This window comes from Amblyomma mixtum, chromosome 6, assembly GCF_055824585.1.
Source record: "Amblyomma mixtum isolate Tamu chromosome 6, ASM5582458v1, whole genome shotgun sequence".
Lineage (NCBI taxonomy): Eukaryota > Metazoa > Arthropoda > Arachnida > Ixodida > Ixodidae > Amblyomma > Amblyomma mixtum.
The window spans coordinates 54,929,509-54,943,834 of record NC_143017.1 but is presented as its reverse complement, the minus strand read 5'-3'; the positions used below and the strand labels follow the sequence as shown (position 1 = coordinate 54,943,834).

Below are 14,326 nucleotides of genomic sequence, written 5' to 3'. Positions count from 1 at the left end.
ATGGCTCTTCTCTGCAGAACTTCAAGCTCAAGTTGGCTGCACTTGAACGGGTTTGTGCGTTCGCATATCGCATGTTTTCACAATGCGTCATTTCTTTCCCGCTATCGTCAAAGTAACAATCGTGAACGCCAATCTGCATTGGTGCGTGTCTCTAAGAATTCACATTCTCTGCTGAAATGTTTAAATTGTAAAAACGCGCAACAGTGTTCCTGAATCTACTTACAATAGACGCCCCCATGCAACAACGATAATGATAAAATCATTGCGGTTATCTTATTTCTCGGACAAAAAATAAGACTCAGCAACTGTTCTCATACTGTAGCTATACAGAGTGAAAAGCTTAACAGCATTTACAGCGACTATTAGTGCCATAAGAGCAAGGACTCGACCCGATGAGGCCTGAAAGGATCAGACCTACTGGGTTCATTGAACCCACAAGCCAATAGGTACAGAGGGCAAAACGCATGCCTGGCACGGCCGAACTGTGTGTTGCGCAGCTTCCCAAGCCGCTGCGACCAGGATGGTAAAAAGAGACGATGAAATCTTACGTGTTTGACTGAACATGCTTACATCCAGACTATTTTTAACCACATGTTATCGCTAGATATCGCGTGTTGAGCTCGAAACATGCCCAGAACGTGTTCTAGACAAGCGTTTTGCCCTCTGTACATCACCGCAGAACCTGGATGTAAGTCGTATTTCACTCACGCTGCACACACAAACGCCAGAATGTTGCTAACATCCGCCCTTTCTTTAAGCACATGGAGAGAAAAGAAAAAAAAACATTTCAGGGCAGTTTTAGCTTTCAGGTCAGCTTGAATACAGGCACCTCTCCCAGAGGCAACCTGGTACCACCATCGCATATTTGTTACCAAACTAGCATCTTCAATCACCATTAAAGAGCGCCTGCTCCGTCCTTCTCTTGCTTTTTTCTACAACGACACCTCACATTGCCGTAGTTCGTGGTATACTCTGTCAACACCTCACACAGATTTCCCAACTTAACCGCAACGTTTGCTCACCTCTACCACCCAACCTAACCACGCTTTAAAAAGAACAAAAAACAGAGCAGGAATCTGGGCTGAAACATGGAACAGGTGGTTTTTACGAGCACCATTTTCTGGTTTCCCGAGTTAAAAGTGAAATTCTTTTACATATTGTTATACACAGTGCAATAATGGGAAGCAAAAAAAAAGAAGGTGCGGTCGTAGGGGGATACCTTCTTCTCGCTCGAGGCAGGACTAGACTTCTTGGAGCCTTTCTTTCTCGCGCCTGTGGCTTCCTCCTTGGAGTGGCCGCCCTTCCAGCGGTTGAACGTGTTGGTGTCGGGCAGAGAGGCGAACCGTCCTTCATCCGACTTATTGTCCGCTGGCTGCCGCACCTGACAGGATGAACGAAAAAAGGGAAAGAAAAGAAAGAAGGTAGGAAGAGCAGAAAGAAAAAAAGAAGAATGAGGTAACAGGAGTATACAAATGAAAAAAATAATATATGACGAACATACGAAGCGCTCGATGCTACAGCTGCAGAAATGCATTTAAAGGGCAACTGCAGCGCTTTTTTGAGAATTTCCCGATATTCAAGGATTCAAATCTATATAGGCTCTAGGCAAAGCATTCCAAGTGTTTTTGTGTTTTTGCACTAGCATTTAAAATAGTGACGTAATCGGCGATTGAATTTTGCGCTCCTCCTCAGTGCACCAGAGGAGTGCAGGGAAATTCAGCGTGACGTCACGGAAGGTATGATTTTAAATTACCGCTGTCGTCAGCCACACCCTGCCCTGACTCGTTAGACGCTGCAAAACAACTCTCGACAGAATTTGCCTTCGGTGGGCGCAGGTTTTTTTTTTCCATCAAAGCAGGCGTTTGCGCGTTGCAAATGTGCCGATACCGTCGATGACGTCATCATGCGCCCCCCACTTGGCGTTGTGCGCTGCGAAGAAGCTTGAAGGGCATCCGGATTTTAATCAGCGATTACTTCACTATTTAAAGTGCTAGCCCAAAAAGACTTGGCATGCTTTACCTGCAAGTTTCACACATTCGACCAGCTTAAGCTAGTTGATTTCTAAAACCTATGCAGTTTCCCTTTAAGACCTTTTAAGCCTAAGTTTCCCTTTAAGTTCGAGGTACGCCATTTTGTTCTTCGTTAACCCCTTCTTCACATTCCACTTCCGGAGTTCGTATTTTATGTGCGCGCAACTGGTTTTAATAACAGCCGTGCACCAACTCGAGCCACAAAAAGGTCTTCTAAGCTTCTCCAGAATTCACTACGAAAAGATGGCCACAGCCTATCCTCTTAACCCCGCGGCCATCGATTCGGTGTCGTGATAACTCGTTTACAGAGAGGCGTGGCCCTGATGTTGGTTGGGCTCCGGACTTCAGTGCTATCCAGATAAATTCTTGTAGCGCACACGCGGAAGTGCTGTCACGATGCGCTGGTGCAAAAAGAGAGTGAAAAAAGTGGGCGAGATTTTGGCGTTCAACGCCATTGGAATGTTATGCCCTCTTTCGGGAAATATACAAATTTGACAGTTGAGGATTGGACGTATGCACAAAAGTGGCGGCACTATGCCTCTCCAGGAATGCCGAACAGAATGCGCAACAATTACATTGTCTGTATAGTAATGCCAATAAAAACAGCTTGTTCTCGAACCGAGACCAAGGGCGTGACTTTATTCTCTGAAACTCCTTGGGCATCTGCAATATCGCAGATGCCCGAGCCTTCCTCCTACCGGATCCTTCTCCTCGGAACGAAGGCGTTATACAGACCCGGCTAATGATGAACGCTTTGCCCAGACGAAGATAAGACCTCTTGTCAACCGTTGACAAGCACCCTGAGGATTTCCGCTCTCTCGTTCACTTTGTGTGTTAAGAAACCGTCTGCCTGTCCTTTCTCTATCACATCGCATGAGTGGTTACTTATGACATTGCCAACCGCAGACACCATTATCATCCTCAGTAAAAGCCTTAGCTGAAACCTGGACTTTTTTTTTTCTTTGCATAGTGAAAAATTGTGACGCGGAACGGAATAATATTCGTGCACTAATGAAAATTTCTCAGCAACACTGCTGGATTCTGTGGTATTTCCTTGTTTTTGAATATGTTAAAAACACCTCCCTTGCACGGTGCTCATTAACACGCGGCGAAAGCAAGGAAATTCGTTGGACACTTCAATTTGTTCAGCTTGCTAATGTGTGAAAATAGGAAGTGTAATATTACACACATCAAAAACTGCTTTAACAATGGTTGAATGCTAAACTCCGACTGATACCAGCGCCGCGGCAGGTTACGAGTTCGGAACAAATTAAAAGCATCACGGAAATCAAGCCATAAAAAATTCAGGGGTGGAGGAAGTGCCGGAGCATTCTACTGTACGTTCTCTTCATTTGTCCTTTCGTTCTGCAGCCTGACGCACGAACTGTAACACTATGACCACTACCGCTACTTGTAACTTCTCTAAGACACTATCATCACTAGAACCCAGTCATATCACCTGTCACTGACGTGTGCTTGCCAAGTTTCAAGCGCCGGTGTTTCATTATATCCAGTGCTTCTTTATAGCCGGTATTACACCAGGCGGCAGACGGAGAGCGGCGACACCCCTAGCCACCCGGCAACACCACCTAAACACCACCTGACAAGCGTGGAGACTTCCCTCAGAAGTCGAGGCCCAAGCTGACGCCAGACAGTTTTCGTCGCCGTGGCCCTCCTAATAGTGCCGGACTAAAACTCATTCGGCCACACTGTATACCATGAACATCATGCAACCCCACGTAGTGGGGTGCAATTTTTCGCTTTTCGCTGGCTACGCACCACACAACAATCCCCCGCACAGCGTTTGAAGGGCTCGTTTAGTGCAGCCAAAAAGACAGGAAACAAAGCCGGCCGCATTTGACAAGAATAGATAAAAAAAAGACTGCTTATGTGTTGTCGTAAAGGGTAAGTGCTTTGTCAAGAGTTTCGCGTTGGTTCCATAGCGCGAAGCACCCACATAACGAGCTGACTTGCATCCTTAGCGCGCACGTCATGCCCGAGCAGCCTGGGCTCTGCGAGAGTGATAAGGTCTACCGTTCCTGGAAACACAGATTGCTCTCATTAAATGTCCCGGTGCACAATGTCTCGTCCGCAACGAATGTGCCCTACGTTCGAACCAGAGGGAGCCCATAGCGAGGCACGCCAAGCACTTGGATCGCAATAACGCCAGCATGCCCGGTCGCTCTCTCTTATCCTCTCATCCTTCCTTACATTCTCGCTCTGTGTTTGCAGAGCACTTGCTCCTTCTTGCTCTCTCTTTCTCTTCTCTCTCTCTTTCTCAGCGACCGGCGTACCCCGTTTACGTTCGCCCATCAATCGTCGATCATTGCCCCAGTCGGAACAATAGCGCGGATTATGTTCGCAATCCGCAGGCTAGCGGCAGATAAATGGAAGGCCTCTTACGTTGCCCGTCGAGCCGTCGAGGACGTAGAGCAGCTTGCTCTGCATGTTGCTCATATCCACCTGGTCTCGGCCAAGAGTGTCGATGGCTCCGGAACTCAGAGGCCTTGCCTGCAGTTCGCATATTAGAGAGTTACGACGCGGGATTTGAGTCCAGCACGTATCTTAAGTCTTAGCGGAAAAAAAAAACGCCGCTCAATGATCGCGTGCCCCGACGCAATTAAGAGAATTGAATTAGGAATCTTGCAGAAAACAAACTTAAACACTACGCACAACGTGCCAGCTTAACGACTATTACAATATGTCCAGTTAAGCCTCTTTATGCCGTAAGCCCAATAAGCGCCGCATTGAATATAACGCATAGATTCCTTTTATGCATATGAATTAATATAATACAGGAAATAGTGGTTATAACACCCAGACAGCTCTCTATAAAGAGGTTTTATTCCGCAGGAACCCACGTTAGAGCTTTTTCCTTAGTTATAGAATACACTTAATGCTTCGCCAGCAGCTCACCACGCCAGCGTAGCAGAACTCTGTGTCTTAGTTGCCAGTAATCATTGCTTATATAACGAAGGCTAATTGTCAATGTTAGCAACAAAAAACTTCGATGAGCTCCGAGAACTATAAACGCAGAGTTGTTACAGAAAACACTGATTAAGTTTTAGTAAAATTTAGGCATTATGCAGCTAATAGGAGGCACTCAAACAAGAGCGGTTAATATCTTTTACATTGCCAGTCAATTTATGAGTTGTCAAAACATGTTATCTGGGGTAAGAAAAACAACGAGAGTAAAATGTCCTGTTATTCAGAAAGGTGCACAATTATTAAGTTATGTAACCATGTAAACGGGAAGGAAAGGGTTAACTCACAGTTCACCAGCTTGCATGTTTTTGTGAGAGTTGGTTGGAAGAAGAGGGTCCGGATACCGGGTCCACGTAGGGGGTTAGGAGCCGCACACCAGCCAAAGATTGGGGTTCATGGTGCACTGGTCACTTAATGGCGTCACACGATGGCATTGCGCAAGCATGGTCCAGAGGAAACGCAAGTGCCGGACGGGTGAGAAACTGAAGAGTTTCACGATGCATGCCATTGAGATTTCTCCTAGCATATTATTTAGGCTTCGCACCTAACGACAATCTTCAAAACGTTCCAAAGATATGTAACAGCGCTTTCCAATTGACACGATTGCAGGTTCATTCAGAATTGCAGGAACATTAGAACTAAATAATACCTTTCACATACTACTCAGAGCAGAGGCGCATATAACATGCGCTGATTTTTCTAATCAGCAAAGTTGTATCGCGGAATGAGTTTAAATTTTTCCTTTGGTCTAATTTTTCATTTCATTAAATCACGAGTGCCAGGTGAGCAGGCAAAACTCACAAAACACGACGCCGTTCCTTGTAAAGATAGTAAAAAGAAACATTCAGCACTTGCGTTTCGTCTCACCAATGTCACACTCCTAAATCTAGGTGAGGTGTGGTTCTTGTTCCAACAAACGGATCAACCAACGCATCATGGTGCTGATCGACCACATTGTAATCCCACCAAGCCTATGTACCAAAAAGGCGCAGCTTGATAAAGACGAAAAGCAGCCCTTGTCACAACCCATATGACCCAACAGGAGAACATTCCAGCAGAAAAATGAATAAGGCGTTTTCATCCCAAATTCTTGGCGGCAAGGCTGCATATACATTTTCGGCATTAATACAAGAAATTAGATTTGCCTAAACTAACGTCGCTTACCCCAAAAGCACACCTAGTCCAGAAGGTGAAGGTAATATCTTTTTTAAATATGATAATTAAAAATCGCATGTAAGGCCACCAGTTATAAAAGGATAAAAACTCCTGTAATCCATATCCTGCTCTTACAACTCAATTAGTCCAAAAACCAAAAGTTAACCCAACGCTTGCAACCCGGCATGCAAAATGAAGCACTTGCCACCACTGACACCAGAAGGGAAGGATTAGGCATTGTCTCCTTTTATTTTCACAACAATAATATAAACATTGCAGAAAACAAACACAAACTGTTAATAGACATCTATACAAGCATATCAAGTCACTCTTCATAACTTGCCCTCATCGTATACTTAGTATCACTATGTCTGATCTGTCCCATCGTAAGCGCTGTCCGCGGTGAACCAAGCAGCGGAGACTGAAGGCATAGCTCGTATCCAGCGATGATGTTTGACCGCCTCCATGTTATACTGACAAAAAAAAAGCGTGTTTGTTGTGGAAAGAGGAAAGTTACTTTTTAATTGCGTGTTTGCTGCAAATGTAGCACGCTCGTCGTTTATTCCGCAATCAACAAGATGACCATTGTCTTGTTTCCTTTTTTGGCAGTCGGGAAATAAACCAGACAAGAGTGGCAAAGTAGATAGAGAGAGTCTAGTGGAGAAACTAAAAGAGATGAGAACGGAGACAGAAAACTTTGAGGTACAATGGCACGTAACATCAATCGTTGTTTTCAATCATTCCGAAAAAAAAATAGAGCATACAGGCTCAGTCACACCCGTCTCGAACACAGGTGCTTAAAGATGCACTGAAGAGGAATCTGAACTCGTCTTTTTGCCGCGGGAAATCGATCTACACGTTCCTAGCATTCTTATGAACTTCGATTTATTGCCCTGTGTGGCCGATTTCGCTAAATAAATCAGATTGACGTCCGGCTCCCGCCTTTTTTTTTTTTTTGGAATTCCCCGCGTACGGTGGGCGGAGTCGACCAACGCGTGGAGTGCCTTTCAGCCAGCTCAGTGGAGGCTTGCCGCTCTGCCATCGGCGGAGCAATAAGTAGTAATCCGTAGTAGCAAATAGTCCGCGCGTATTTTTATTTCTGCGGGCTTATTTTTCGACTATGTTATCTGCGAATGAAACTATTTATTCACGGAAATCTAACAAACAAAATAAAGCGAAAGCAAAGCCTCCACGGAGCTGGCTGAAAGGCACTCCACGCGTTGGTTGACTCCGCCCACCGTACTCGGAGAATTTAAAAAAAAAATAAAGGTGGGAGCCGGACGTTAATCCGATTTAATTAGGGAAATCGGCCACACATGGCAATAAGTCGAAGTTCCTAAGAATGCTGGGAACGTGTAGATCGAGTTCCCGCAGCAAAAAGACGAGTACAGATTCCTCTTCACTGCACCTTTAAAAGAAGGTCTTCGAGTTTTCCCTGATGAGGTGCGGCATAGATGGGGGCAAAGCGCACGATATCTTTCTAAAAACCTTCGAGTTCTTTCTGCCCTCTGCTGCGCCATTTAAACAGGCCCGGCAAAGGTAGGCCCTGTGCCCTTGGCAGGTGAGACCGACCCGGTACAAGCGGTACTCGCTGAGAGCAGCGTTAAAAGAAGCACAAACAAACAAGACGTAGTCTGCAGTGATGATTTCTCAACAACAAACAATCCAGCCGCCGTCCGCTGATTCGTGCCTTGCTGCAGGTAACAGGCCGCCGTCTGTCGGGGTCATCGCACTTGGTAAGTCTGTTTCTATATTTTTTTTCTGTTTGCACAAGAAGTGTCCAGGATCGCGACAGACGCACAGCGAGAGACACACAGCACACGTGCATTTCGAAGCGACGCAGTGTCTCGATCTTACGCGTCAACACCGGGGCGATGTCACGCAGAACGAAGGCAGTTGGGTCCAGGGCGGGCAAGGGTGCGGTTGAAGGGAGGGAGGGTCACTTCGCGCCATCCTGATTTCATTTACCTGAAATCGTCCCAGCCTGCAGAGGACTGGTCAAACCTGTACCGCCGCACACAGCCTGAGCATTGGGAAGAGTCCTCGGTGTCGAGGAGCAGAGCTCCGCGCAACGTCCTCGCTTTGCACACAGCCGTTTTGGGTCGGGCGAGGGGAGGTCACGTGGTCGCGCACAGCGTGTGTAGGAGGAGGAGGAGGAGGAGGGAAAGGGCGGCTGTACAAGTTCCGACCGGTGTTGTTTTGGGTTTAGTCTAGGCTTGAATAAGGTTAGGTTGTGATTGCGCGGTTAGGACGCTCGTCACCACATGACCATGGGACCTTTGGGCGAGTTGTGGTTTACCTGTTTCGGAGGACTATGTCTAGCTCGCGGAATGACGACGTGCGGCACGCTGAATCCCGTCGAGAGGCTGCGGTTAAGGCTCATGTCGCTCTTTCGGCTGGACTTCTTTGATTGCATGGTGTGGTCCTACGTGGTTTAGGGGGCAAAAAAGAAAAGTGGCAGAGGCAATACAGTTAGGGCAAGGCGGTGAGCACTGTTACGCTGCAGTGATCAATGAGCAGGCAAGCGGTCATAGGGCCGGCAAGGCTCGCACGTTCATGATGGCACAGCAAGCAGGTTACCGACACGAGGAGGCCGTTTCAAACAAGGCAGCCGAAAAGACTGAGGTCGTTTTGATAATGAACTCCTCTTTGTTCCAAATACTTTTGAACACCGAGTCGAGAACTGAAGGCTAATCTCCCCTCATTCCTCCTCATTTGCCCTTGCGAAGCTTGCCATCACGAACGGATGAATGCCAGCCCAGCACTGGACCTCTTAGTTCCGGCAGTGTAATTTGGTAATGCACAGTTGTCATCGTTTCAGGCAAATAAATTGTCAGACGCAAAGCAGTAGTTTCAGCCCGCCAGTTTTACATGGCTGGTATGGATAAGGAGCTTAAGTAGTCAACAGAGCGTCTACTGGAAGAGGTTTGTTGGTTCAGATGCCCTCCAAGAAATCGTGAAAAAAAGTTCTTAACGCACATAAACCGCGTGAAATCTTGTTTTAACAGTAGGCGCGAAGTGGCATCGGAGAGCCACAGTGGTTTGTCTGCAAATAAGTTCTGCCTCCACTTTAAAATAGCACATGCGTCAGCTGCATGCTATTTCGTTTTTCGGTTTAGAGTTTTTTCTACGTCTTTCTTGCTCTGCTAAAACATACTGCGCCAGTAAAGTTCCCTCTGGAGTACTCAGGTCCGCTTCGATTGCGGCCACAACAAGCGATGAAGCGGTTGTACGGCTCTTAGCCCTCCAGTAGATTCACGCAAAATGAAGAAGAGTACAGTCATGTATAAAAGTTTGCGGGATGCGCATTGCCGGAAATTATTTTACTGAGGCACGGTCAGGAACAGGAGACCAACGAAACAGATGGAAGCATGAGTAGACGTCCGTACTCCATCCACTGGAAGAATACAGTCTTCTTGGCTAATGACACACTCCAGAAATGCTTTTTTTTTTCGTAAATCCGCATCTCGCAAACTTTCCTCCACGCCTGTACGCCCCATCATGGCGTATGAAGCCGCGGGTATTCGAAGTGCAAAACAGAGATCCACCGTGCGGCTAGTTAAGTGTCGCACTTCCACGAGAAGTGGTCCATGTCGTTCTGAAAGTCACTGCAGTTCAGTTTTTCATGCACTCTAAACTAAGGTGCTCGATAGTAGTGAGATGTTAAAAGCTGCCTACTAACAGCGATAAAAAATGTCGAGTTATGAAGGCGTCTAAAGCAACGTTATTTTTTTTTCTCCGTTTTTAAGCGCGTAACTGCAAAAAAAAAAAAACAGACCAGCGCTTTATGTTTACCGGAGACTAAAAAACTGACACACAAAACCAAAAACAAAGCCACGAAGGAAATCAGCTAGGTGGGGAAAAGACGCGGTGGGGACAAAGCAGTCATGGGGTAGGCGACATCAACGTACGGGTCCGGGTCCGACCATGAATCCGTCAAAGGCGTAGGAGTGCTTGAGCGCGTGCTCTCCGCTGCTCTCGCTCGAGGTGTCGGTGATCATGGCCTTCTTGTCGAGCGTTCCGCCGAGCGGGCTTACGGCACCGAGTCGGAAGGGGCCCTTGGCCCTCTGCGCCCGGCGCTTCCAGCGGCGGCAGAGGCACACCAGGCAGCACAGCATCATCACCAGCAGCGCCAGCGCGATCGGCAGCGCGATCGCCAGCACTGCATGACGCAAGTGGGGCATCTTTGGTTACAGGCGCGGAAAAAGACGCAACGCAAGGGAGAAAGACGGGACGAAGCGCCACTCACAACTGATTTATTCGAAGGCAACATGCACAATTACACCGGGTGTCCCAGCTAAATGTAACCAAACTTTCAAAAAAGGTGAAGTGTCCTAGCCCCAGTAAAACCAACTCTTGTTCATAGTCGCGTGGCCTAGTCTTGAGTATTTTTTTCGCTCTTCAAAGTTACGTAATTAGTTAATTTTAATTAGCTAACTTTTTAATGACTCACTTCAGGAAGAAAATGCCAATGCAAAAGTTTTAGATCACCTCGAAAAACAGCTAGTAGTGCTATTTCCGTCAAGTTACGATTTACGTAGCTTCATTTATTGGCCTTAAAAGAAAGTTGTCACGTGACCAGCTGCTCGCTCACTTCTCTGCCCCAATGTGCACCCAAAGTCTGTCTCATCGAGGAGAGGACTTCACAAAAAACGGATTTTATTCTTTAAGGCGCGTCTTCAGACGTTGAAGTGGCACAGTTTTCATGTGGAAGCTTTTTCTTATTGTGCGGGTTATGGTTAAAGGCTGGTAAAAGAACTACTTTACGTAGATATTACTTTGCTGCAAATGTCTCAGTTAGCTGTTTCTCAAAGCGATCTACAACTTTTCCATTGACACTTTGTTCCTCAAGTCTGTAATTAAAAAGTTAGTTAATTAGGCTTGATTAATTATTCAACCTTGAAGAACGAAAAAAATATTGCAGACTAGGTCACGCTACTCTAAACAAACTTCATTTGGTTTCAGACGACTAGGACACCCTGTGTTTTTTAAAAGCTTGGTTACATTTAGCTGGGACCGCTGGTATTCCGTCTTACATCAAAGGAATACTATCATCTTCAAAGTTGATACGATAGCGAACGGGTCAAAACACTGTTCTCAGCCTTGTAAAAAGCATGTGCATCAGCCTTGTCGCTGATGCACATGCTTCCTTTCTTTGCAATAAAAAAAGCTTCGATTAATTCCCTAGCTTTTGTATCTTTGCTTTTCGAGAGAATTCGCACACCGGAAAAACATGGCTCACAAAAGCGTGACGGGCAGGACCTTACATGCTTAGGCATATTTGGGCCTTCTTTATTTAGCTCAACGTCTCCCCAACGTTTGCTCCAAGTCCTGACACACTGCTCGGCAAAACCTACAAAGTGACGCTGAAGACGTCGTTTTATAGCCGGAGATACCAGAATATGTGACTCCGACTGGTTGTGACTTCAGCTGGCCTGCAACAGAGCTGTCTCTAAGGCACACAAGTTGTTCTTCGTCTCATTATCACCTAACAGACTACGGCAGGAAATTAACTGCGTCTTTTTTAGAACCATGAGTGCCGAGACAGAAGTTTAAATCCGGTTAAGCGGTGAATGGTCTAGTGAGGTAATAAAAGTAGACACACGAAACCCGGGAACAAATTTATTACAGGACATTCCAGTGTCAGATGTCAATGGAGACAAAATAATTCAGAAAAATCAGCTAGTAATCGCTGACACTGTGGATAGGAGAAATTTTAGTGCCCCGATGCTGTGAATAACGTGATAATTCCTTCCCTTTGTGACATGTAATGTCCAGAATGAAAAAGCTTCCAAGCACCTACTCCCTAATCCGCGTTGAAAGCGATTTTTCCTCGCTTTCCTAGAACCTGGAGGCGTTCTAGGAAGTCCTAGAACCTGGAGGCGTTCACCCGAGCATGCGCGCTTGAATGCATCCGACGTAATATATGTTTACAATTTTGAAAAATGACCATCGTTTTTACGGCTTCTGACGCCTGAGTGCACGAAGGTTTCGCAACGCTCTCGACGCGACATTAGGTCGTTTCCAAAATAAACCCTCATTTTGCCCATCCCCTCAAGAAAAAAAAAAGAAAGCTTGAAAAAAGCCCATTTAATCCTATACATTAAATGCACATTGGTATTACTGTTTTAATTAAAACCAACACTGCTGCCTGCACTCAGGAACGCACTCAGGAAGCGCATACAATTCAGTTCTCAGCTTTCAATAAAGAACTCATCCGTTTCTAGAAAGCCCTTCGCACAGTGTGTTGCCGGAGTGACATTTCATTCTTAAGGCTTGCTGCAAAATGTTGAAATCGCGCGTAAGCTCTCGAAGCTGAAAAGATAATCTTGCAAATCAATGGCGATGAATAGCCTCTCCGCTTACATGCTTTAAGTCAGCTCGATGGTATGCAGCAAATAGTTAAGAAACAGGCTCTTTTCATCAGACGACTGACTTAACATCCGTTAAAAAAAAAAGCAAAATCTCCTGTCGTTCTTTTGTTTTAAACAACGCCCCGGTAAAGTGTTTCGTGGAATATCCTGCTTTCCGGTGCTTCCTTTGCGTCAGCTTTTGTTCAAGCCATCTCGAAAACAGCGGAAAAAGACGACTCTCTCCGACTATAATGGGTCATTTGCGAATAATTGGGCGAAATCGGTAATACAACGCCTTCTAGTCGCTCACGGAAACCCTACACGCGCCGGTGCAAGAACTTTAGAGAGCGCATGAACGACTTAAGCGGCGCCAAGCATCCCTTTCCGGCGGTCATCAAGCGAGCGCTGCATGAGCGGCCGTTTGCTAAGAGGGCCGGCCGTTCATTGCTAATTAGCGGCCCGTACGGATGCGCTCCTAAGCGCGGGGGACGCTCAGTGAAGTGTGGCTAAATATAGGGCGAAGCTCCCGTTTAAAGTGAAGAGCGGACGCCGGCGGAGCCTATTTAGGCCGCTCTCTTTGGTCAAGTGCCACTTATAGAACCGCGAGCATCGGTAATCAGGCGCTCGGGAGAACAATGACGGCTCGTCGCGGACTGCCACCTTTCCTTTTCATGGGCCGCCAGTCAGCGACCTCTGTCGTGACACTCGGTGGACGCTCTCACGGGGAGCGAAGTTCCTGCCGTTTCCTTTTCCTAATCACTTCCTTAAAAGGAAAAAAAAAACGTGCCTTAAGCTTCCCGTTAGAGCACATGCGTGCCCCAACCACGCATTGATTATGCGTCGCGGTCCAGTGAATAAAAGAACACAAAACCATCGTGACACAAGTGTCTTTGTAAGTCTATTTGAGTTTCGAGCCGAACGTCCGCGTCCCTGTTGTGTTGCCACTATGTTGGACTGCTCTGCATAAGCCGTGAACTATTTTGCTTTAACTTCAAAAGTAAAACTTCTCCCAAAGCTCTTATACAAAGCTAAGCCCTGAGCGCTAAATTTAAATAACAAATTAACGACACCTGAAGAAACGCTCAGGAAGACAGCGTTGATAGTTACAAAGCAGTCTTTTACCTACCCTCCATTTCCAATGCCTTGAATTCGTCGTGCAACGCATGCACGCTCAATCTCTCTCCACATGCCAAGTAGATCGCTTATAATAAGAGCACTGCAGTTTCTGATTATAAACTGTCAACGGTGTGGCCTCCATACTAGCGCATACAACGTGTAGTGCCGTCTGTTTGAAGCGAAATTTCCTGCGCTCTCATTAACAGCGGTGCAACCTCTATTTTAATTTAGTCCTCATCCCTGGATAAGTTAAAGCAACAAAACTGCCTTCCGGAATGACGTGACGCAACTTTAATTTCCGCCGTAGCGGTCAGGTAATCGCACCCCGGAAATTACTCTTCGGTGAATAGCACAAGTGCTCATGGAGTTGTGTCGTATGAAACTCATCGCAGAAAATCTACAACTGCTCTTTATAGTTCGAAAAACGTCTACTGACTCTGGCTGCCTGCATATATGCTCCGTGAAAAGATAGGTAAGGCATCAAAGGCACCAACGGGTGACATGAGCGACCACAGTTTTGAGTGCGCTGAACTGGGAGGCAGTTCCGTAGCGCAACGCCTTCCCTCTCTTCCTTTTTTTAGTTTTCTTTTCTTTTCGTGGCGCTTCACGATTAAAGAAAGCTTATCTCCCGTAAGTACGGCACCAACGTACCACGCATGACGTCTAATTACGGGGAATTTCCCGTCT

The 14,326-nt window shown here is 46.4% G+C and overlaps 1 protein-coding gene across 1 annotated transcript in view; it reads right to left on the bottom strand.

Moving 5' to 3' along the window:
• Window positions 1-14,326, bottom strand: part of LOC149339169 (uncharacterized) — a 234,439-nt gene that overhangs the window by 12,392 nt on the left and 207,721 nt on the right. Inside the window, exons 15-18 of the mRNA XM_089547976.1 lie at window positions 10,082-10,332; window positions 8,470-8,595; window positions 4,434-4,541; window positions 1,220-1,381 (exon numbers count right to left, since the gene is read on the bottom strand). Of these exons, the coding sequence (XP_089404102.1) occupies window positions 1,220-1,381; window positions 4,434-4,541; window positions 8,470-8,595; window positions 10,082-10,332 (647 nt within the window). The remainder of the gene's footprint in view (window positions 1-1,219; window positions 1,382-4,433; window positions 4,542-8,469; window positions 8,596-10,081; window positions 10,333-14,326) is intronic.